At 40.5% G+C, this 24,602-nt stretch overlaps 1 protein-coding gene across 4 annotated transcripts in view; it reads right to left on the bottom strand.

Annotated features, from left to right (window-relative positions):
* SDK1 (sidekick cell adhesion molecule 1) overlaps nucleotides 1–24,602 on the bottom strand; it is a 418,908-nt gene that overhangs the window by 131,931 nt on the left and 262,375 nt on the right. For all 4 annotated transcript variants that reach the window (XM_040591242.1, XM_040591243.1, XM_040591241.1 and 1 more), the window contains 6 exons: nucleotides 18,780–18,863; nucleotides 12,559–12,753; nucleotides 11,216–11,332; nucleotides 10,790–10,957; nucleotides 8,626–8,728; nucleotides 7,325–7,501 (listed from right to left, as the gene is read on the bottom strand). In XM_040591242.1, coding sequence (XP_040447176.1) covers nucleotides 7,325–7,501; nucleotides 8,626–8,728; nucleotides 10,790–10,957; nucleotides 11,216–11,332; nucleotides 12,559–12,753; nucleotides 18,780–18,863 — 844 coding nt within the window. The remainder of the gene's footprint in view (nucleotides 1–7,324; nucleotides 7,502–8,625; nucleotides 8,729–10,789; nucleotides 10,958–11,215; nucleotides 11,333–12,558; nucleotides 12,754–18,779; nucleotides 18,864–24,602) is intronic.

The following is a 24,602-nucleotide window of genomic DNA, read 5'->3' as shown; positions in this document are numbered from 1 at the left end:
AAACCTCAGCTCCTTAGCCACTCACAGAAGTAAATACAGACTCTGGCTTTAAGCCAGAACAATAAATGTGTCCTGGCTTTTGGGTTCTACTAGAAGACTGAGGAACATATGGAGAGCCAGACAATAATCTCATTATTTTTTTGTTAAAACTGTGAATGCTTTTGTTTACATGTTTGTGACGACTACACACTGCAGCATTAGCACCAAGACAAAAGGTTGCTGGGAGAGCTGAAGACTGATCAGAACAACACACAGATAATGGGACAGCACAAGCGGGGGACGCTCACCTGCCCACCCCTCACCAGGCTGGAAGGGTCCACGCTTCCCAAGCCTAAACCTAAACCTCAAAGCCTGGTCTCGTTTGACTTTAAATGCCTAACCACATTAGCAGCAAGGTGACCCCAGGCTCTTTCTGTAGTAAACAGGGAATGACACCTCACGGTGTGATCCAGAACTTAACTTCATTAAATCACTTGCTCAAGATGCCTTGATTAGGAGGAGTTTAGGCTGGCTATGTTCTCACTTAGACCTGGGCATGGACCAACCAAGCTCCAGACTTCTGCTGCACAGACAGCTAAGACGTGGTCACTCCTGGGCTAGAAAAAACATCGGGCACAGGGAAGCATATGAACAGGTCCAATGGAAGCAGATTTTGAACAGGGCACCGAAAAATTTGGGATAAAAAAGTTTAGGGAATAGAAGAACCTGGAAACAAAGTAGGAGGGCAGCTGGTCTGCAATGCAAAATGGCAGAGCAAGCCTGTCATTTGGAAAGTGCGGCGTGGGGATTTAAGATATGGCCATTTACACAGGGACTACAGGAGCGTGCTACTTAATTTTGAATGAAACATTAAATTATAATAAACATTAAACCTCCACTACAATTTATCATTATGTCCTAAGCAAGCTGGTTGGAAAAGCGCTTTCGTGATTAAGCTGACAACGGAAATTACTGAAGGAAAGAGAGTGAAATGTCTTGTGGCATGGCTCACAGAGGTCCCAGTTTCTGTTTTGTTTTATCATCAAGCCTTGTGGGGAAGAGCTCGGAGATGGGCTGTAGCTTCAGCCTAATCCAGGAGATGATGGTCACGCAGGGAGCAATGTAGGAGGGGTGGCAGAGGGGGAGCTCACAGCAAACTTATCCCCATGTAACAACTCTTCTGGGAACTAAGCAAACGCTCCTGGTATATATTGAGGATATTTTCAGGGGGTGCATTTACTAACGTTGTTTCCCCATACGTTCAGAAGGACTGAATTAACAGTTCATTTGAGGACAGAGGCTACATCACTAGGAAAGGCTTTGCAGCTCAGTCTCTTTTTCTTGGTGTATGAGTCTCAGAAGGCTTTTGGAAAAGAGAGGACATTCCCTTTTTCATGTTTTTTTAAAGCACAAACTGAGTTCAAACGTGGTTTTTGTTTTTTTCTTTCTTTTTTTTTTTTTTCCTTAGGATTTGGGTTTAATTGGTTATTCTCTTAGATTGACACAAACCGGTGATCAGTCAGCCGTGTGAAGGAAACAGGCACTTTCTGTTCAGACAGAGGTTGAGCAGTGGGAGCTGCAGCAGCCATCCAGTACACCTATCTCCACTAATATCATATTCCTTAGCCATATGTGTCCACACCGAACAGCAACAGATGGCGCTTACAGATTTAAATCCCTCAAGGTGAACATAACAAGTGCCTAAGAAACACACCTGGACAGAAATAAATATTTAAAACTACAAAGACAAAGCACAGAAGTGTACTTCTCTGTTTGTAGTATACAAAAGCAGAGATTAATAAATAGTAATTCTTACTTTAGCAAGCACTTACACTTTCTCTCCCTCTCATTTGCTACCACATACTGTGTGGAAGCAGTGACAAATGAGACCTATACCACCATCATGAATATTCATGTTCCCAAAAGAGATCATTGCTGCTTTTTTTCCTACAAGAGAATTACTTCTCCTTGCTGCTAACATCCAAGACATCATTGCACGAAATGGTAATTCCAACCGCTCTTCAGGATGAGAAGGACCTCGGACTAGAACTACCCAGCTTCTGATAGAGCAAGAAAGTAGATGAAGTTTAGGACAATAACACACAGGCACGGGACAGCCCTTGATTGGAATTGGAAGTTTAATTCCAGCATTATTATTATCTTTCTTTTGTTGACTGAAGCCCCAAACAGGAAATATATGAAGGTTTTTCCATATAGAATATCTTAAGACCTCACTACTCTACTGCTGAAGAGTTGCATGGATGCAACTTTTCCATAACTTTCTTTGTACGATAGCAAAGTATGTCTATGAACACTTTTAAATCTGTAATTGATAGATAAGCCCAGGGTTAATGGCATAACCACCAAGGTGACCTGAAGGGACTCTGACAAAGCAATTAAAACAGCAGATTTGCAAGAAAAGAACTTGAAGCCACTGTAACAATCTGGGAGAGAAATACTAGCTAGTTGCAGATGATACATGTTCAAAACAGAAACCCTAATGTTTTGAGTCAGCTCATCACTGCCAGAGGGCAGCTGAAAAATTCACTCAGCAAACACACAGAGTGTTTCATAAAATTAGCTAAAAGCAGACTATTTGCTGAGGGAAATAAACCAGACATGGTTTGGAGAGATTTCTGAGAAAAATGGTCCAACAGCAGGTAATTAGAGAGACTGTGACTGAAGAGGGGATTACTAAAAAGGCAAGGGAGATTAAACAAGTTTTCTTGTCAGTTTATAAAAAAGCCCTGCTCCTATTTCATAAATTATTTCCTAAATCAGGTCCACCATACAAGTCTTACTCGGAGCAGGTGGTTCATCTGCTAGACCTGATAACGTGGTAAAAAGTTGAGCCTAGCCAAGCACTCAGCCCTGATGGCTTTGCTCATAAAAGTTTATAATGTTTTAAATGAAAAAATGTATCATCTGTTCCTCAAGACTTTCCAGTTTCTCTTGCAAAAGAATCCTCTTCTGTTTCTAAACATAGGAAGGACTCTCGCAAGGCATCCATGAGTTCTGAGGCTTTTTGTCTCTCGTAGGCCTGTAACGAGGTGGATTTTTAAAATTAAAGTCTTGCCAAGTCCCAAAGCACACAGATTTATTTCCCATTTCATTTTGGTGGTCAGCACAAGCTCAAATCTACAGATAACTTGGGAAAGGCTTTTGAATTTTATTCTTTATTTTGTTAAAAACACCTACATTTCTGATACACCTTCAATGACAAACAGACACAATTGTATTTCCCAGTGTATTTCTGGGAAGTATTTCTCTTCTGAGTATCAAGTATGTTTAGACTCAGCAGTGAACCTTACTTCTTGGATGACATCTCAACATAGAGCTTGGAATAATAAACAGAAGCTTTCTTTCTAACGAGGAAGGAATAATATATTTTCAAGTTTGACATCCTTCCTGTTTTCACACCCTACAGAAAGGAAAAGAGATGGGCTATTGGAACTGAGGAATATGGGATCCACATGAAGGCAAGTTTGTAATGAGGCATGATTTTGATTTTTTACTCTGCATTGGTCTTGCTGATTTTATTTTTAGCAATCAAGCTATTTTTTCATGGGATATATTGGGAAGAAATTGGAAAAAGTAGCGATTACAAATACTCTAGTAAAAAGGGTATCAAAATTCACGTATAAATGCATGATAAAGGCGATACTGTGCATTCTTGGCAACCCACTGGGGTTTATTGTAAGTGGTTAGCTCCCCTCTTCTGCTTTTGAAGATGACAGAACAATAGTATTTCTTTCTCTGGTGAAAAAGAACTGAAAGAAGATGAACTTGCTGCCAGGAATAAATTGTCTATTTTTGTATTACATTGTCCTCCCCATATTTTTGCATAGACAAAGAGCCTAAAAGATTTTACTATATGTTGTGACATAACAGAGGCTTGTACAGGGCTTTGATTTTCCAACAATGCAGCATTACCATACTTTTCGGTCATGTTCATACAACAAAGAGGTTCTTTAGTATGGACTGCAGACAGGCAGATATTGAGCAGCAGCTATTATCAGGCATAGATAACGGTAATTCTGCATATTTTATATATACTGAGAACCCTCAGGATACTTTGAGCTGGAATCAGCAGACTTTCCCGTCAGGTGAGTGATACATTTTGATAACTCAGCTCATGCAGCTTTAGGAACAAACGTTTTTCCCTCTACACTGAATACTATATTCCCTCTATACTGAAATGTATTTCAGTATGGCATTTACAGGACTATAAAAGTAAAGCTAAATGAAGCTGGGATGTTTCATAACATATAATTATTTTCAGGATCAAATTGTATGACTTGCAGGAATGCAAGAGTAGCACAAGCTCGTCATCAAAAGACCTGCAAATCTTTCTGTATTTGCAGTCAAGAAACTCTGCTAGAAGAAAAAAAAAGTAAAAAATTAAAATCCATGTCTTGCAGAAGAGGAACACCACTTGAAAATGTTTTACCTCGTGCAAACCAGATCAAGTGATGTACATGAAGAATAAACATATTTAGAGGGAAGACAAATGAATGACTAGAGTATCTTGACTAGCAATTAGTTTCTGTGCCCAAGTACCATCAGTGCAAAATTGATGAGCAAGGTAACCTTTGGCTGCACTTTAGCAAGTCCTTCATTAGTTTTCTGGCTTTCCTTTTCAAATATTTTTTTCTTCATAGACATGGTGAGATAAATGATCCATCCTGCTTGCACCACCAATGCATACCATGCTGCGCTATCAGCGCATGCTCTTCTAGCAAGAAACAGTACCTTTTCCCCCAAGCCTGTCGTCCAACAAGGGAAGACAAAGGAAGAAAAAGTTTTCTTTCCTTCTTTTCAGATTAGAAAACCAGACCACTCAGAGATTAAATAACTGAAGGTCACCCTGAAGGTCAATGCTTTTGAATTGAATCAGTTTGAATAGAAATCAGTAACAAACTTATTTGTGCCTTTGGAAATTTCTCTTGACATGCCTAAAGGTAGAGGAGGGATATGCTGGTTCTTGGGGGAAAAAAAAGGTGGTGAGACAATTGGAGTTGTCAGATAAAGCGAGGCAGGCTACAATATTGTCTGTTGGTAGCCTGCTCCAGTCTGTAATCTGTTGAGAGGCCTCCTCTGAACATTTGTCTGACATTAGTGCTACTCAAGGCACTGAAGTGTAAGTGCTCATCGATGGAAATGTACATGCCCTGTTTGTTAATGTTCTGCACAAGAGAATTATCTGGGAGAACAGGGAATGTTATAGATCTGTCATTCGTATACAAGCTAGAATTTAATTTAGGCTTTACTTCAGACGTTTCCTTTCCACATATTTTCTTCTTCATTTCACTTCTGTTGTATCATGTATCTCTATTTCTCACAGATTTGTGCTGCTGAGCCAAACGATAATGATGAAAGCTGCAAAGGAATGCAATGTTCTCTGCCATTATTGCACTACCTGCAGCACTACTTTGAAATAAAATGTCACAATTCAAGGTATGATTGAATGACTTATCAGTTACTGAAGTCCTCCAGAAGAGTGGGTCTGATATATTTCTTTAATTCCTCCAGGAAAAACAGGTGATGGGCGATGACCAGCAGAACATTGGAGGAAGTGAAGGTACAGGATTAAGAGCCAGCCCCAGTGCGTGGACAGCCAGCCAACACAACTGGAACGAGCTGGGGTTCAATATAGTAGCAGTATATTTTGAATTGTCTTCTGCTCTTGGACTTAAACCAGCAGTAAAACGCACTCCGGGAGGAGAGCTGAGGAGTGCTTAATTAGAGAAAGAATGTATGACCACTCTCTGAAAATGGGCATCTGATCTAGCCTTGGCACTGTCAGAATAACGCTGCATCAAACAGCCCTCTGCACAGCAAATCTCAGAGGCAAACTCATTACACTGCCAACAGCAGAAGTTGCCATCTTCTCAGAGAGATCAGGCATGACCAGCAAAAACAGATGCAATTTTAGCTAAATTAAAGCATGTGGCACTACTCAAATAAATAAAACCCAAGAAGTCTATGTAAAACATTACCTTCTTATTCATTTGGTCTGCTCCACACGTGTACCAAACTCACGGTTGTTGCTTTTAGTCATAAAAATAAAATGGAAGTACACTTCACCCCAGTGGGAAGACAGAAATAGAAAATATGGAACCCCGTAATGACATTTTTATAATCCTTTTTCAGAATTGAACTGTGCTTTAAAGATTTTCTTGGTTTTATTTTTGAAGATCCTTAGGAATAAAGAAAGGCATACATAAAACTATTTTTCCCCTGGAAAAGTTGTATAAAGAGAATGCAGGAGTAAGCAATGTCTGTCCAGGGACCAGCTATTCTGATGTAAGTTTAACAAAGAAAAAAAAATACTAAAAGGAGGAAAACATTTTCTTATAACTTTGACATCATAGCGCAGCACCTGGGCTTTTTCAGAGCGCCCTACAGCACAGATGACAGGATTCAGGTTGGAAGGGACCTCAGGAGGTCTCTAGTCCAACCTCCTGCCTACAGCAGGGTCAGCCATGAGATCAGACCAGTTTATTCAGCCCGGTCTTGAAAACTGGAGACAGTACTCTGGATGTAGACTAACCGGTGTCAAATAAAAGGGGATAATCATGGCCATCAATCTACCATGCTGGTGTTACCATAGCCCAGGATGCTGTCAGCCTGTTTTGTTGCCAGAGCACACAGCTGGCTCGTGTTCAGCTGCCACCTACCAATATCCCCAGGTTCTTTCCAGCAGAACTGCCACCAGCCAGCCACTGCCCAGGCTATACTACTGCAAAAGGTTATTCCTCCCCAGAAACAGATGTTGCGTTTGTTTTCTAGAATTTCATAAGGGTCCTGCTGGCCCATTTCTCAGCCTAAGTTCCTCTGAATGGTGCCCCTGCCCTCAAGTGTATCAACTGTCCCCCATCTATTTTGTGCCACCTAGAAACTTCATGAGCATGTACTCCAACATCTCCTCCAGATCACTGATAAGGATGCTGGACAGGGCATTTACAGACCCATTTACAGTCCCCTGCAGTAGTCCACTTGTTACTGGCTTCAAGTGGGTTGCCATCTCTTAATCGTTATCCCCCGAGCTCCATCACCCAACCAGATGGGTATCTACACGTAGTGGTTCAGACAGATGCAGTTACTTGGAAGTAACTTCCAAGGCTCCAGTTACTTGGAGGCCCCAGCAGCATGGCAGTATGCAAAAGGGAGGACATTTCAAGGCAGTTTAATTAGGAATGAACCAGGCTTATTTGTCTTTCAAAAACCTCCACACCGAAAATCAAACTTACAGACTCTCCAGATCACTTAGAATGAAATGCCAGAGAAATGCCCAAGGGTATCTGAAACCAAGCGTAGTGTGTATTTCAGACGGAGTACTCACATCACTTCTAGTCGAGCCGTTCTGGAGTCATTTCCTCCAAAAGAAATGACCTCACAGGTATAGTCTCCGATATCACCTGACCATGTCTGGCTGATGAGGAGGGTTCCATCTTTCTCTACAGTGATCCTGGAACTGCTGGATGGATTTATTACAACACTGTCCTTCTTCCAAAGATACCTGAGTATTACAACGTTTCAGTTATTAATTACTCCTAAGAACTTCAAAACAGATTCAGTTGAACTGCGCTGTAAGTTATCAGCTTCTGTAACCAAACATTAAAAATGACAGGCCCCTACAGTTACTTTCAGGAGCAGGGCCTTTTAAAAAATAAAGTTTTAGATCTATGATCGGAATGAGAAATGTAATTGCATACCAGATACTATATATTTAATAAACAGTACTTTATATTTTACATGGAAAAGGTGAAGTATTCATAAATGTCCAAGTTCTTATGTTCACCTTCATCGGCATTTTAACCTAGAACGTCATACTCTGCAATTAACAGCTGAGGTGTTGGCCCATCTCTGCTAAGACTGTAATGAGACTAGACTGCCATAATCAGTAACATCTTGAAACTGCTGTGGCAAGGTTTACTAGAGCTCAGCTATCACAACACACGCATCAACACTCGACAGGGATATCTACAGCCCATAGTCTTACAGCTAAGTATCTCTACATGGCATTCTTACACCTGCATTTCTCTTTCCAAAGTTCTTTCCTCAGTTGACCCTTCTAGCACCTTCAAGCTGTTCCTTGCGTTTTCTTTTGCTCGTATTGCTTTCAGACTACATGAGTTTTCATGGCCAACGAGCATCCTCTAAGAGCTCTAGTGTAAATTTTAATAGTTGAGACAAATTCTGTTCTCCTTTATACAGTTGGAGCAGACTATAGCCCCAAGTTATTGAGTTGTTTCCAAGAACACAGGCACGCCTTGTGTGGCTTTCATGCACCCCAATGTAAACACTTCTGAAATCCTATTCCTTCTCTTTGGCTTTTACTCTCATTAAGTATCAGCTTCTGACAAGTTGGTTTTATTGATAGTGTATTAACCTTGACAGTAAAATCATGGAAGGCTATATTGAAGTCATGAAGTGGAACATAGCTCATTGTAAATAATACATAAGGCTGAAATAGAAGATGGGATTTATATGATTAATGATACAGTGTACAACCTTATAATGCAGTAATCAGGGGTCTGGTGTTAAAATCTGGGGTCCTGAAACTTTTCACCTAATGCTATTCATATAGCTTAGAAAATTAAGCTGGGATAAACTACACAAATAAGAACTGACACCACCAACCTGATTGAAATTCTAGGATCATGAGTCGCTTCACATCGCAGAGTGGCTGTAGTTCCTTTGATCACAGTGCTGTCCTCAGGAGGCTGAACAATGAACGTGCGATCTGAAAGGAACACAAGCCATAGTTCAGGTGAAATTACAGCATTTTGACTTGGGTATTCACTCAGAGAGCAGGCAACTGAACATCTGTCACTCCAAGCAAGCGGGATGTTCTTCTTCAAGTCTCTGCCGTGAAAGCTCCCCTCCCTCTTAATGTCACCGCGTCAAGAAGAGGTAGTACGCTGTGGATGCAAGGAAGGAAAAGCAGTGAGGGCGTGAGTCTGAGCCAGCAGTGACCTGGGTAGGAAGCGTGCTAAAGCTGTACTAACCCTCACCTGCCTGGCGGTAAGCGCCTACGGCAGCTCCCTAAGCCGTAAAGCAGCAGGTACGTTCATAACACGTTATGAATGAACCCAAACATACACTGAGTCAGGAAACTTGTCACACTGTTTGGAGCAGGGAAAACAAAAACACCACCAAAGAAAAATCTGTGCAAAGAGTACGCTAGAAAAAAATACCCAGAAAGAGGAAAACTGAAATGGTACCCTACAATCTCATCAAATCCAGAAAAGAGGGTAGAGGAGGAGGAGCTTCTGGTAGCCTGAATTTTCCGTAGAAGATAGATATGCTGTTTACTCAGATGTTTCAGAACATCTTTATTCAGGCACCTCCTGGAGACTTAGAACACAATAATTGCTGTAACTACAGCAACCAGATCCGGTGTGAAAGATCTCTATTATGCTTAACTCACGGTAGCAACAGCAGATAGCATCAGCTGAAGCAGGTAGACAGCTAGGATGAGTAGAGAAGATATGTGGATAATGTTAATCAGTCCCAAATCCCTACAGAGATAATCAGCGTCTACTGAGATACCTCATACATGCACAAGAAGGAACCATCAGCAAAATCAAAAGCTAACTCTAATAGCACAGAATTTTTAGCATTATTCCTGATGTACCTATGTATGCCTTCCAGCTTTATAATGGTGCTGTTGCTACACAAATATTAGGTTATATTCACTTTTCTTTTCCCTCTCCAGTGCAGTACAACGAGCAGGAACTATCTTTAATATGTATAAGAATCAAAAAAAATTCAAAAATTATTAGGAAGGATCTCTTTTACTTGATCCATACACCTGGATATCATTCAGTTTACAACACCCTGATATGTCTAGCAACTCTATATTGTCAGTAATACGATGGCCATATGACACAAGTCCATTACATTTACTGTCAGTATTTTTTTCAGGTATTCCCAGGTTCAGAAGGAAAAATGTTGCTGATTTAACTTACAGTTTGGGGATTAACAAATGCCAAACATGCACCACACATCAGCAGCATAATCAGTACTTCAAGTACAGGAAAGGAGAGAAGGCCATGACATTTCTGTATTTATCATCATCGCCTTCATTGTTTTTAATTATTTTCAGTCCCAAATCAATGACCATTATTCCCTATTAGCAACGAAATCCATGTTACGCTTAATATTAACTCAGAAGTAACACAGGTGAACCCGTTGGATCAGACGCTCTTCCCCCACAGAACAAATGCAAAACCAGAGATCAAAAGCAAATGGTGAAGGACAAAATCATTTCATGAGTTGCCCTGTGCCGTGCCAATCTGTAGCATGAGAGACTAGCTGAAGGCTGCTGTATTTGGTTTGGCTTCCAACAGTGCCCAGGGCCACAAAGAAGTACAAAGGTATGAGGAAAATCGTATCACTGTAACTGCAGCCCCAGCCCCAGTAACAGCACGGGCTGGTCTATACTGCCTGCAGACTCCTGGAAGCAGAAACCAACTGCAAATCGCCCCGTCTACAAGTTAAAAGGTCTGATTTGCAATGCAAGATTGGCCAAGGCAAAACCTGAGTAAAATCGTAATTGTGACTGAGCCTCTATTTAAATACACTTCCTTGCACAAAATAGAAAACTATATACGCATAATTTTACAAACAAAAAGGGTATTTGTGATAGGTTTCCTAAAATAGATACATTATTCCTATTAAATCATACAAGTATCTCTATTAACTAGAAAAGCCTAATTACTTATGAAAATTTCCTGAGCATACAACAAAAATTGATTAATACTTGATTAAAGTTAGACTTTAAACAAAGCATTATCCTTACTCCACACTGTCAGCATCACAAAAGCGTTCAGAGCTCCTTCAGAGTTGACTGCACAGCAAGTATAATTGCCGGCATCCTGAAGGAAAACGGGTGTTATCTGGAGCCCTCCAGATTCAAGAAGAATGAACCGAGGAATCTGAACGGAGCCACTGGCTAAGATCTGGTTTCCTGAAACACAGAAGGGAAGAACAGCATGATTAGTGTCACGTAGACTGCACGGATTAAGCGCTGCAATTCTAGCTCTTCCGAAAGACTATTACAGCCTATTCAGGCCACTGGCTCACAACAGCCCCACAACAAGCCCACTGCTCGCAGAAGCGAGGAAATGAAGAAATATGCACTAAATGACGCTACAGCATCTCAATAATAGGAATGGCCAAGAAAATGTGGTTACAGCTTTTCTACAACAACTTAATAACTGGCTACCTCTCTTCCATGAGATGGCAGGTTTTGGAGCCCCTGAAACTTCACAGGTTAGCACTGCGGTCATCCCCTCTGTAACAGTAGTATCCTCTGGAGGCTGGATAAATGCTGGTTTAATGTCTAGAATGAAAAATTTAAAAAATTCAATGCATCAGCTATCAGAAAGATCCTTTACCTATTATCACGGAGGACTTTACATCCACATTTATAGAGCTGATCATGGAGAAGGCCATGACAATAATACATGAAAACCTTTCAGCAGTGACTGTAACCTTTCATTATTCATCTCCTAGGAATTATCTAATTCAGTTTATTACCTACATGGAAAATAAAAAGCTATCAGTGCTTGTACATGTACAAGTCAGATGGCTTACAGTAAAAGGAAGATAAAGCTCAAAATGAGTGGCTGGGGGGGGGAAGTCGAGAAAACTAGATAAACAGAAGTATTTTCTTTCATCTTTATAACAGAATTCTTTAAAATGAAAAGCAACTTGAGAAAGGCATTAACTTTGAAACTTAAATGTCAGCCAAAAGAATTTAGAACCTGAGTCTTATCCAAGATATTTTCCAGGCTTCTTTCCTTCCTATTTTCCCTCAGTTACATTTTATTACATTTTTTTCTGCATTTCCCAGATATATATTGAATTGGGGGTGATGTATTTTCTGCGGCCAGTAGGATTCTGGTCAGTATGTGTAAACTGCTCTCAGGCTAAAAAAATCAGCTTCCCGAAGAGGAGTTATAGTATTACAGAAATGTCTGTTAATAATCACTTTTAAAAGAGACTACTAGGATTTGTAATTCTTCCATAGAGAAGAGTGTACTTCATTAAGAAAACCATTTAATCAGACTTTCTGGCCAAAAATAAGCCATTTAGCTTGAACTTACTTTCTTTCCCCTATCAACTGTAGTTCTAGACAAAAGGCAGGCAAAATGATACCATGCACAATCATGAAGCGGTAGTTCAAATTCAGAACAGAATCACATTAGAATAGAACTAAATTATTTAAGTATAAAGAAAAAAAGTACATCATAATTAACCTTTCTTTTTTTTATTATTTTTTTTTATTTTCACTAAGTTCTCTTTTTGTAGTGTGAAATAGGAGAGTTCACTGCAAGCCCCTAATGTCCTGGGAAGTTTTGCTACAGGCTTCAGCAGAATGTGTTGAGGCCAGAGGACATTTTGGGGTACCTTACAGCTAGGGCAGCTATGCTCGATGAAAACCAAGGTTCTGTGAGTTGAACTAAACGAGCACAGAGCGGTGGAAAAATCTGATGGATGCAGGGTCACCTACAGAAAAGACAAGGCAACTCATCGATCGATCTCGTATCACAACTCCTTACTCACTAGTCACATCCAGGTAGGTGTATGTCTGTATCTCCCCAGCTTTATTACTAGCAAAACACTGGAAGATTCCAGCATCCTGAGGACGCAGCGCGTGGATCCGCAGCCCACCGCTCAGCAGTACTTCGTAGCGGGGGTTTTCCAGCTTGCTGAGGGGAACAGCGTCCTTATACCAGACCAGGGTGGGAATGGGAACACCTTTAAAAAAGAAAGAATAATAATTTCACTGTTAGTCTTTGCAAAACATATTTTAGGTAGTCAAAATACTCAGCACTGTTCTGGTCATATCCCTGGTTTCCCATCCTTGTACACCAATTACTTATATTTTTATAAGTTCCTTTTGATAAACGGAGGCTGCATCTTACATTATCAATGGTAATAATAAACTGCAGAACATGTGGGAATAAAACCAGCAAACAGTGAAAGGGGGAATGTTGAGAAAACATGTTATCAAATTACTTTCTTCACCCAATCATATTTCATGCTACTACAAAATAAGATTTACAGCAATTTCATCTTGAAAGCCAGAATCATGCTACTTAAACAGCAGCGGTGTGGCAATGCAGCCAGTCTATAAGACTGTTCCATCCCAAATAAGATTCCTCTGTGCTGCTGTAGCTAAGATGTCAAAATAAAAATGAAATGGCAAGTTACAGATAAAAAAAATGAAGTGCTCACATGGCTGTATTTGAGTCTTAATTTGGCAGCTTAGTTTGAGCTGATGTACAAACAGCATGTTGCCAACAATGGGACAGCTTTAAACTACTATTATTCATTCTCGAGCTTCACCTGTTATTTGAAAAATGCAGACATTAAAGAGAAACAAAAATCCTACCCTAGATATAACTTACAGCCCCGTTTATTCCTGTTTCCCTTCATGTGCCTGTTCTACAAGCCCTGACACAGTTATTTCACACATTTTTGCTGCAGTCATATCGCAGCCAGCTGGGATGGAGTGGCTGTAAATTCGGTGTATACAAATAGTGTAGGATCCTCTTTTCTTCGAGAGATGTCAGGGGCCTACAACAGTCATACACAGGTCTTGCCACCCCACTCCTCACATCAGACAACATTTTAACTTTACATCCCAGAAACACCCAACTGACCAGGTGCTGAGGGCCCTGCAGTGAAGCAGGTATTTCATTATGTAATTGGATAATCACAGCATCACAAGTGTATCAAGCCAATTTAAGTTCTTTCAGCCCCAAACACGGCATTTTTGTCATCAGTAGCTATTTTTGAACACATATAACTTCAAATTTCAGAGCTTCACAGTCCCTTGTAATAAGGTAAGGAACTATGGACTTAAATTCACGAGTGAGTGATATTTGCCCAGATAGAACAAAGCAGGGTGTCACAGAAGCAATAGGGATGGGATGTCACCGATGAATTGAGTATCTGCAGACAATGAAGTTCACTGCAATGATGGCAATGACTTAAGGTTCTCAGGTGAAAGCACCTCGGCAAGATCTGTATTATCATCGCTGTCATTTTAAAAATCCCAAAGTTAAATACTATTGTATTATACTTCCATTCACATCTCGTCTCTGTATCCTTATTCTCTTTATACAGACAAAAGCTATATTAACTTCTGGGATGAATGGAAAAGCAACGTATTTAACAACTGAAGAACAACATTCAGTTGCTGCTGTTTACTTTTATAAACATGTGTCATTTACTACGATCACCTCTGATGCTTTTGTTCTGCTGATAAAATAAAATGTACTCATAATCCAGAAAGTAATCATCTCAGGAAGGAAGCCACTATGCAGAGTGCATTTTCTGATAGAGAATAGACATAGTAGTAGCTTGCAATAGGCATAATTTAAATTTCATACAACAGCCCATATACAAAATTAGCGTAAATTTCAATGTTCAGAATTCTCGGTGAGAGTGTTATTCATCTCTTGAAAATCCTCCTGGGCAAACACAAATTATCACTGAGTAATGAAGAAACAGATGATGCAAAATGGAATAGTTCTCCTGATGCTGAGAAGCCTGGAAATGATTTCAAGTTTAAATAATAGCAACTCCATTTTCCCACACATTAGACTTGATAGGCACCTAGGAAATAATGAAATCCTGCATTCAGTACACTCAAACCTTTAACATTGGTGTCATTCCGTAAATCCCATTCTACTAACAGTATTGGCAAACCTTCTAATCCTATAATCACTGTGAGATACACCTTCCTATCACCAACTCAGCTGACAAACTAAATATTACCATCTCTATTTTTCTACATTTCGGTTATGGATATCTTCCTCTACTCAAAGTTATGAGCCTGAATAATAGGATCTTATCTAAGTACTCTGATGCCTGTCAGCAGCATTCATTTGGGCTTCAGTGGTCTTCCCAGAGAGATTTGTCTTCCAAGTCGTACACATTTTCTTTTATCCTTTTGCTACCTCTTTGGCTATAAAAATGGTTAAAGCCAGCTTCCTTTCCTCTCCCCCTCTCCCCCCCCACATCCTTTTCTCTCCCCACACCCTCAAAGGAATTTCGCTTCTTTTCCTCTCTGAACACTTCTGGTGAAAAAATTATGAACAGGAGAAAACGCTTTAAAGCCCTTTTGTACTATACCCTTCCAAGCAGCATCTGTCCTACCTTACTGTTTGAGAGATTACAGAGTGGCCTAAAAGACTAGCAATAACAAATAAAATAAGCTTATTTCTCAGCATGTCTGCAGCACTATTCATTTTTTCAGGGAGAAATTAATTGAGCGCTGTGGAGGAGAAGGCAAGGCAGGAACTGAGACTGGTTCTGGCTTTGGCACTTTCTCTGTAACCTTGGGCAAATAATGTATGCAATCTGCGGCTCAGTTTCCCCATCTGTGAAACAGATGCTTGACTCTTTGCCAAATTTAACTTACTTAAGAACCTGGATAAAAGACTCGAAATATGCACTGTGTCATTTTTGTTATTTATTTTTTATAGCCTTCTCTAGATCCCAGTGGGCTACTGGGGAATCCCAAAAGCATCTTTCCATCTACTTGTCTAAACAGGTAGAACTAAAGTCCAATTAACTGCACTCCCTAGACACCACCACCGCTGCCTGCAGCTCTAAACTTTCTATAAGCAAATAAGAAAAAGCATTTAAAGGAAACCCATTGAAAATGCAGGCAGCATCAGCAGCTGCTGAAAGATACACAGCAGAGCACGGTTACTGCGCACTCTGGTACCCTGAAACTCCATTACAGGGAAGTATAAAGCTAGTCTGTGCAAGCTGCAATTTTATTTACAGTTAATCTCTGCTTATACTGTGAAATTAATCTGTCTTTCACACATTCAAAGTGCACCAAGACTTGGCAAACGGGCTTTGTGCACAGAACTTGATGGGGCTGGGGGAAATACAATCTGTCTTTCTATTTGTAGTAAAGGTGCGGGGCAGCTCTGCAGTTCCCCCAGTGCTTTATTCTAGCTCCTAGCTCGGAGCAGGGAGACAGCAATCTTCATTTAGCCTTTTTAAATGCTGGCAAATGCCAGGTTTCTGTAATAATGGATCAAAGCTCCTTTATGTTTATTTAATACTAGTACCTGGCCCTTATAAGTCTGTGCTATAGGTTCTCAGCAAAATGATCCACGTGAAGACAGGTTTCCATACTCCTGCACTGCATTCTTCAGCAGATCAGATGTGTGCTATAAGAGTTCAGCAGAAATAAATAATTTTGCCTAGTAAGGGTTCCCATATCTCCAACATGACCTCATCTACAGAGAATGGTTAAGAGTGCCCTATTAATCCCCTCGGGAGCTAAAGTGCTGTAAGGAAGAGCTAGGGTAGAAGGAAGAGCCAGCCTCTTCTCTCCCCAGTCCCTCCAGGTTGTGGTTTTTGGTTTTTTTTGTTTGTTTGTTTGTTTTGTTGGGTTTTTTTTTTGGAGTAGGTGAAAGACATTTGAGACAGCAGATAGTTTTTTTTATCAGTGACAGTGAACTAGTCCAGAGATTCGTCAGCTAATTGTGCGGTAGTGAAATATTTTTCTTTTGAAATCTCAGAATGCTTTTTTAACTCTATTTCTGTAATGATACCAACATTAGTTTTAAATTCTGCTACTTGAAAAATCTTCTCCGATTAAAAAAAAAAAAAAAAAAAAAAAGCCAGTATTTGTCAAAACATGCTGAAGCATAGAGTTTGGCACATGGCCAGAATAAATGTCTAGCCAGTCACATTTCTTTCCTTCGGAATTGTCTTGTCTTAGATGCACAGGCACAGAATGCAAGAGCAGCCCAAGGACACGGCACTATTTCCACCTTCTCAGCTCCAGTAACCTCTGCGTTAGCTATTTCCTGAGCCAGAGGTTGCATTCACGCAGCTGTGTTTAATAGTCCTTACTGGATTTTTCTCCCATAAATTTTGTTTTTCTAAATAATTTTTATTTCTGATCTCAGCTACTGCCTGGACCAATGACCTCCACAGCTTATGTTTTCTGAAAAAGTGTTATCTTTCTTTTATCGCACAACTCCTATCTGAAAATTCAGCTGGGTGCCTCCTCTGCTTCCTGCACCAAGCAATGCAGAATCATCTTCCCCCATTCCCCTTCCCATATGGCACCCACCCATCAGTCACCTCTTTCACGAAACGTCCCAGCCAATTTAACTCCTCGTTATTCAAAAACCACGGTAATCCTCCAATTAGTGACACTATTTCTACTTTTGTGTATCTTTTCTAGTTTTTCTACATAGCTCTCTCCAACAGAGTGATTAGAATTGTGTTAAGTATTTGAGATGAGGGTGCTGCCCCATGGATTCACACAGCAGCATTCTCTTATCTTTTCCTGTTTCTTTCTCCCCAGCACCTAACATTCCCAACCAGGGCTTGGCACTGAACTAAGGTTTTCAGAAAACATACCTTTTCTCCATAGTAATAGAAAATTTAATCTCTGTCAATAATTTCATCTGCCAGTTTATTGTTCAGTCAGTTCAAATCATCAGAACCTTCTGCAACTCTTTTGTGGTCAGTTTTAATGTTGACTCTTCTGAATAATTTTATATATTCAGCAAATTTTATCAGCTCACTATTCACCCTCTTTTTCATGGCATTTAAGAGTATGTTGAACAGCACAGGTTCCAGCAGAGATTCCTAGGCAACTCCGTTGACAGCAGGTCCTGCTGTGACTTACTTAAAAAGCTATTAATTAACAAGATGACCTTGTTTCTTATAACCTGATAGCTTCATTTCTACAAGAGCCTTTTCGTGAGAGACCTCATCAGAGGCTTCTGACATTCCAAATCAGCCAAAGAACCCTCACGCACACACTCGCTTACCTCGCTATTTGCAAAGCTCCCTTCTGGAAAAGTAGTGTTGACCCTTTCCTACATCAAGCATTAAGAAACACTTAAATCATAGTGGAAATAATATAATCACATGTTGGCTCTGATCTAGAGGAAAAGCCCATCCAAACAAGCTGTTTGTTAGGTTAGGGTGGGTTTTTAATCAAGGGTATGTACATTTTACCCAAGGATCTGATGGCATTTTTATGGGTATTGCTTGTTAAACTCAACATTAGGGAAAGTGAGACAACAAAAAGTGCAGCCACTTGCCAAAGTCACGTAGTAATTCGTTGACCTAGACACATGCTCCAATCACAGACTGCAACACCTTGTATCTTACTAGAGTGCTAAACTAGGTGGTGCTTCTATTTCTCTGGAACTAAATCTTAAAAAAAAAACCTTTTGGTTTAGGTGGAATTCTACACATTTGAAGCCTTTTATGTTATTAAAACACTTGCCAATTAAAAACTGTCTGTAATTCTCCTCCTGCAGAATTCTTAACTACACTTAAATGTCAGAGCTACTGACATTTCTATTCGTTGTAAGAGTTCCATAACTTTTAGAAAAAAGCACATGTGAATTGTTGAAAATACTGTTTACATTGAAAATGATGGGTTCCATAACCATACTTTCAACTCAGCTAATTTTCTGGCTCAAGACACTAATGTCTGTTACATAAGGACAACTATGAAGCAAAAGCAAGCTACCAGGGGGAAGGGAGTGGGAGCTGCCCTGCTCAACAGGCAAACATGGATGTACCAGCATCACTCACGCCTAAACCAAACTGGGAGGACTGCTGGATTTTCCAAGGGCAAAGGCCATCCCTCTCCCTGGGATCTGTGATAGCTAGCAGTAACGCAGAGGCCCCAAAACATGAAAAGTTTATATAAGATGCTTTCTTCAAAACAGAACATACAGGTATCGTTCATCCTGGTTGGAATTGTTCCGCACACTCACCCATCGCCTGGCACAGGACGTCCACGTCTTTCCCCACTTCAGCCAAAATCACGCTCTCGGGTTCGGCCGTGAAATACGGTGGTTCTTTAGAACGGGGAGAGCAAACAAAAGTAAACAAACAAAGCCACAGCCAAACGAAAAAGAGGTGTTGATGTAAAGACATTCATCAGATAATCTATTCACACACATTGTATTTAAGTTTGTCTCTAACTGAAAGTACTTTTCTTGATAGCAAAAACATCATAGAAAAGGCCAACAACTTTTTTTTCCTATGCTAAGTAAGGATTCTAGAGTCAAGTCAACGTAAGGTAAGATTTAGGGGTTTGCACTGCAAGTTAATACTCAGAGCAGGGGCTACTTTTCATTTTATAGGTCTGAATCATGGAACATTTTAATTCTTCACTCAGTAAGGCCCTCCCGAGAGGTTTGTAAAGGTTTATATTTACAACAGAGTATTTTATAGGATAGTTTGCTTCAGTATCTAAACTAAATTCCACCTCATGAAGGCATGAAGCATGCCAAATAAAGTGCCACAGCATGTCAGAGAACCAACATCAGAGGACAAGTGCGGCATTATTAAAAAAAAATAATTCTCAACTGTTTTATTTCTTGAAAGCAAACAGATTTAATGCTTTAATTGAAGTTATAGTAATAATCATAAAAATCCACACTTTATCATTAGGACTAAAGAAAAGATATTGGACATTTAATTAAACAAAGACAAGATTCCAGAAATCGTAGAGTATGCTGTCATGTAACTCTTTCTTCTATGCAGCATAAAATTGAAGAGCATCATGTCAAAGTCCCACAGGCATTAAGGTTGCAGTAATTATCATGGTAACTAAAAACTGGCATAGTCTGTTCAATGCAATTATCATCTGAGTACTGTTTTTAGAAGCATTTTATTAGATTATAACAAGTTCTACTGTAGCATAGACAAACTTGCTAGTAAGTTTTAGAAAACACAGAAATCAGTAGCTTGTAAGAACAAGTTACTTGTATTTCCATTTTAAGGAAATCAAGTAGGTTTGAAAAAGTATAGTAAGCTACAATAAGATTCAAGGTCACCTGAGCTGACCTTCTTTCAATTCTGTTCACCAAGCATGCCTGAAAACCAGATGTGCGATTTGTATTATTGACAGGACATTAATATTTTCATAAATAAAACCAAACCCACATAATTTTATCCTGAAAAATCTTACTTCTCCTGCTACCACCTGTAGTATGGCAAGTAATGCAACCATTTCATAGGGATGATAGGACACGCCAGCAGGTACACACCAGTAAGCACCAGATTAGAATGCAAAACCCCCTTTCCCAGCACTCCTTCCCGCTAACTGCAGTAAAATACTTGCTAGAGTGTACGGAACTGGGGTCTCATTTGAGCACCAATGGATATTACAATTCTGTGTTCATTCCAAATAAAGTAAATCAATATTAGTCTTTGACATCTTGTGCAGAGGAGGAGGTGAGGTTGCAAAACAGCCTGGAATATGCATTTACCCAGCAAACCCAACAAAACAAGCTACCTGATTTATTATATTCTAATAATATACATGTGTTAACATTATTGATCCTCACTGCCTAAATATAAAACTATTAATAAACATGCATAATCAGCTGTGATTTATTGCACATGATCTCATGCATTAATCTAAACAACAAATTGAAAAGCTGAACATTTAATTGAAATTCACTGATGGCACACAGTTTGACACGTTTGATCAACTAAGTTGCTGAGTCCTCTGCAATTTATCTCAGCCCATGCTTTAACTCCGAGCACACTTTCTTCTCACACCATTCTCCAAGCCTTGTCTGATGTTTTCCTTGCACTCCACTTTCCAGAATGTTATCTTTTTTATTCCCAAACTTTACTTATCTACATATCTGTGAACACGCACCTAAGTATTCTATCCATCTGTCCATCTCTCAAAAAAATTGAAGCTTTCATTCTATGGCAACTTCATTTGATCGTGAGGTGAGTTGAAGGGGAAAGGCGGCCAAAGCAGCGCAGGATCAAGACATCATCCAGATACATACCCCCACATCCACGCATTCACTTCTAACTTTGGGCTACCTCGATGGGTGTCTCTTTAGCCAGTGAAGTTCAAATATATTTTCCTCCTTTAAGGGAGGTCCTGACTGCACATCTTCCACCCCCCTTCCGTAAGGCACTCTGCCCTTAACAGGCCCATTTCTAAACGTGGCAGTCTTCACCTACCAGCTCTCAAATTTTCTCCTAGATCAGCAACGTATTCACACACCAGTGATAAATTTGCAAATTTTTCTCTTCAACATGGGCCTGCAGTCCAGCTGCAAAGCACTTAACGTGACCTCAAAGATGCCAGTGGTTCTGTGACCACTGCTGCTGTGGCATACAGTTACTGCAGTTATACTTGGCATATTTATACAGTCTTCTTTCCCCATGCCTCTTCCAAAATCCTATCCTACAATCTGTGCTCCATCCTTTAAATCCTATACACCTCCCTCAAAGAAACTTATTACATTTAGAGATGTTTAGGTGAGCAGGTATCAAGCAATGAATTACCTGACAAGGAACTTGAAGTCAGTGGCAACTGTCACTTGGCAAATGGGATGTGATGTTACAAAAGGAAGATTCACATCAGCTTTCTTTGAAAGAAGCAGGGAGAAACGGAAGCAGAAAAGACAGAAAAAGAGCAGGAGCAGCAGAAAGATGCAATCTAAAGGCCACAGACAACTCCCAGAGGGCTTTCAGGCTGTAGGTGTGCCAACAGATATGATTTTTGGTCTTCATCAAGCCCAGACCCACCTTTTTCCTTACACTGAAGCCTGCTAAACTCAATTCTCATGGCCATTCCAGCAGCTGGAAGCCCTGCCAAATGCTAAAATTGACACAGAGGGGTCAAGAGGCTGAGACAACAGCAGCCCGCAGGGGAGCCAGACCTCATTCTTGCGTGATAAGCACAGACATAAATCTAAGCACAGGCAGAAAACCTTCCAGAAGCAACTCTGCAACGTGCTGATTGTTAACTACCTGCTTCTACTGCCTGGAGACAGAGACAGGCCTGGGTGGGAAGGCAATGCCAATTCATAAAGGAATTCTGGAAATCTAGAATCCCATGTGGACAACAGCACTGTGGCATCCCAAGTCTAATACACACAGAAAATTAGTCTTGGTGATTTAAGGTATGAGGGAATCACAGCAGTACCAGGGTAGGTACACTCTCAGGGCTTTCAGGGAAATCAAACCGATTTCCATGCAAGCTGTGCTGATTTCCCACATCCATGTGTCTCACGCTAGCAAAAGGGATGCTCAAAAGGTTCTTTGCTTCATAGAAGGGTCTATGGCTTCAACAGAACTCAGGCTGGGGAAGAAATAGCTCTAGTTCCAGGTGCTAGACAACTGAAACCTAAGCTCCTCACTTTTCAGATGAGTCAGATCTATCATCTGCTCATCAGGTTGTGCCTGAGGGCCTGTAGCCCCAGCATAAATCACAAGTAAAAATGCAGGGTATCTGAATTTGGGTTATACACCACCTGGTGAATAACTATCAGAAAGTGACCATAAAAATGCAGCAATATTTATAGGGGTCAGATGGCATTCTGAAGGGGCATTCTGGCTGTCTGTATATGTGATTCTATTGCATATTTATAAGGCTTGGTTTGAAACACACAGTACAAATTCGAACATTTATTGATGTAGGTAATAATCATGTGTTGAAATTTGTGCGGTGAAATTACAACATCTTCAAAACTAGTAACGTGCCAGACACAAGCCCCTAGACACAGCAATTTCTAGGAATGACAGCAGTCTGTTGGTATCAGGTCAAACATTTAAATCTTTTGGAAATCACAGAATCACAACAGTTAGAATAGGAACTGATCCATTACACTGAGTTCTCCCTGCTGGCAGGGCACTGTGGTATGCAATGAGAGAGGTCACATCTCATATTAGGCTGAAAGAAACAGATACTGTATTGTTCGGATATTGTATTGGTGTTTGACTGATCTTAACTAAAAGGTCAAGAACAAGCAAAGGAGAGAAAGAATATTTGAATATAAATGTATGCTTTTAATAGTTGGTGAAGGTTTCAGGGCGTTTTTAGCACTACAGACATCACTGAAAAGACAGCCTCTCTGCAAAGCCTCTGGGAGTCTGCAAAATTTGATACTGTTCTAACTTCCCCCACGCAGAGTTACATGGTCACTGATTTTAACATTCAAAAGATAGCAGTCAGCATCCATTACATACCCTTCAAGCTGCACTGGAGATGTGTGACCTAATCCTAGATACATACATGAAAGTCAGAAAGAACAGAGAAAGTCCCTGGGGCTGCTCCAAAGCCGAAATTCCTGCATCACTCAGAAATTCAGGCCCGCATATTTAAGAGGAAAATTGAGCCTTCAATATAGAAGCCCTTCTCTAACATTACCATAAACTAATTTTTTTGGTGACTATCTTCTAAAGAAAGGAGAACTGGAAACTTGAGAATCCCTTGTAGGTACAAAGCCTGTAACTGCAGCCAGTCGATGAGCCTGGCCATGCTGGGAGAGCAGCCCCGTGGTCTGTGCAGGTACGACAGGTTCCTTGGAGCAGGTTTTTCTGTGCATGAATATCAGGGTAAAACAGAAAGACCTGAAAAGCTACACTTAGTTTCTTGCTACTACCCCTGCTGCGAGCTGCACTCTCTGTGTTCTGAAACCTTATAACAACACAGGGAACACAGCTCCTGTCTGCAGAACTGCAAGGGGAAACTTCTCCTGAAGATCAGAGACAAAGCTGGAGCTCCCAGAAGTCCATTTCCGTCACTGCAATAAAGGTCCTGTGCACATCCGAGCCCAAGGTGACACATCTGTGTCCATCTCAAGTCCCTCTGAGGCGTGCCAAACCAAAAATCACTAACATTTCTCTGCTTTGAGTCCAAACTGCAGTTTAAGCAAATCCAAAGACATTTCATGTTATAGTTTTCCTGAAAACTCTCATTTCTTACATAAAGTACATGAACACAGTCATCGTGGTCTTTTCTTAAGCACAATATGTGAGTACAAGCATCATGGAAAAATACTTTCCTCTGCTTTCAGGACATCATTTGTAGTGTTTCCAAGTGCCTAAGCGAGAGCCATGAGACCTGAGCACGAGGTACCGAGGCTGGCAGCCACAGAGGAAGAACTCCTGCTCTGGCCGTTACATATACATTCAACGCAAACCCGTGAGCAACGGCAATGCACAAAGAAGGCTCTCCTGCATCTCAGCACTCCTGGAGAAGTACAGTGGTGGAGGAAGAGCCCTATAGTTATCTCAGACCCTAGCCAGGTGAGCCCTCCACCCTAACCTCATCACTTTTCTTATGTGTTCCTGAATCCCATGATCCCACGAAGCCTTATCCTTTGCACCTGATGGGAACCAGGGTAGCCTTTCAGGACAGGCACAGCCCTACAACACTCCCGCATCATCCTATTTCAGATAGAGGTCTATCCAGCCAGTGTGTAAAAATTCTCCTTAGGAAATGCCTAGATAAGAACAATATGTCTATTAATTTAGTTCTTTGGGCACAAAATTGCTCCAATAAGGATGAAAGCCCTCTACTGTGATTCTGCTTTATTCCATCCTATTCCTTTGGACAGGCCAACAGGGCCTCACCACCCAGTTTGTACAACACCCCATCATGTCAGGCCATACTTTCTAATTGTTTTTCTCCTTATTTTGTTCAGAACTTACTTTCCGACTGCATCTAATTTAAAGAGCAGCACAGATTTTGTGTAGTAGAAAGGTTTCGTTCCTCATTTTCTTAAGCTCCTAAAATTCTTAATTTCCCATAGAGCAGTCACTTAAAAAACGAC

Source organism: Falco naumanni, chromosome 4 (assembly GCF_017639655.2).
Source record: "Falco naumanni isolate bFalNau1 chromosome 4, bFalNau1.pat, whole genome shotgun sequence".
Lineage (NCBI taxonomy): Eukaryota > Metazoa > Chordata > Aves > Falconiformes > Falconidae > Falco > Falco naumanni.
The sequence above is the reverse complement of the archived record's forward strand: the minus strand, read 5'-3'. Positions and strand labels throughout refer to the sequence as shown.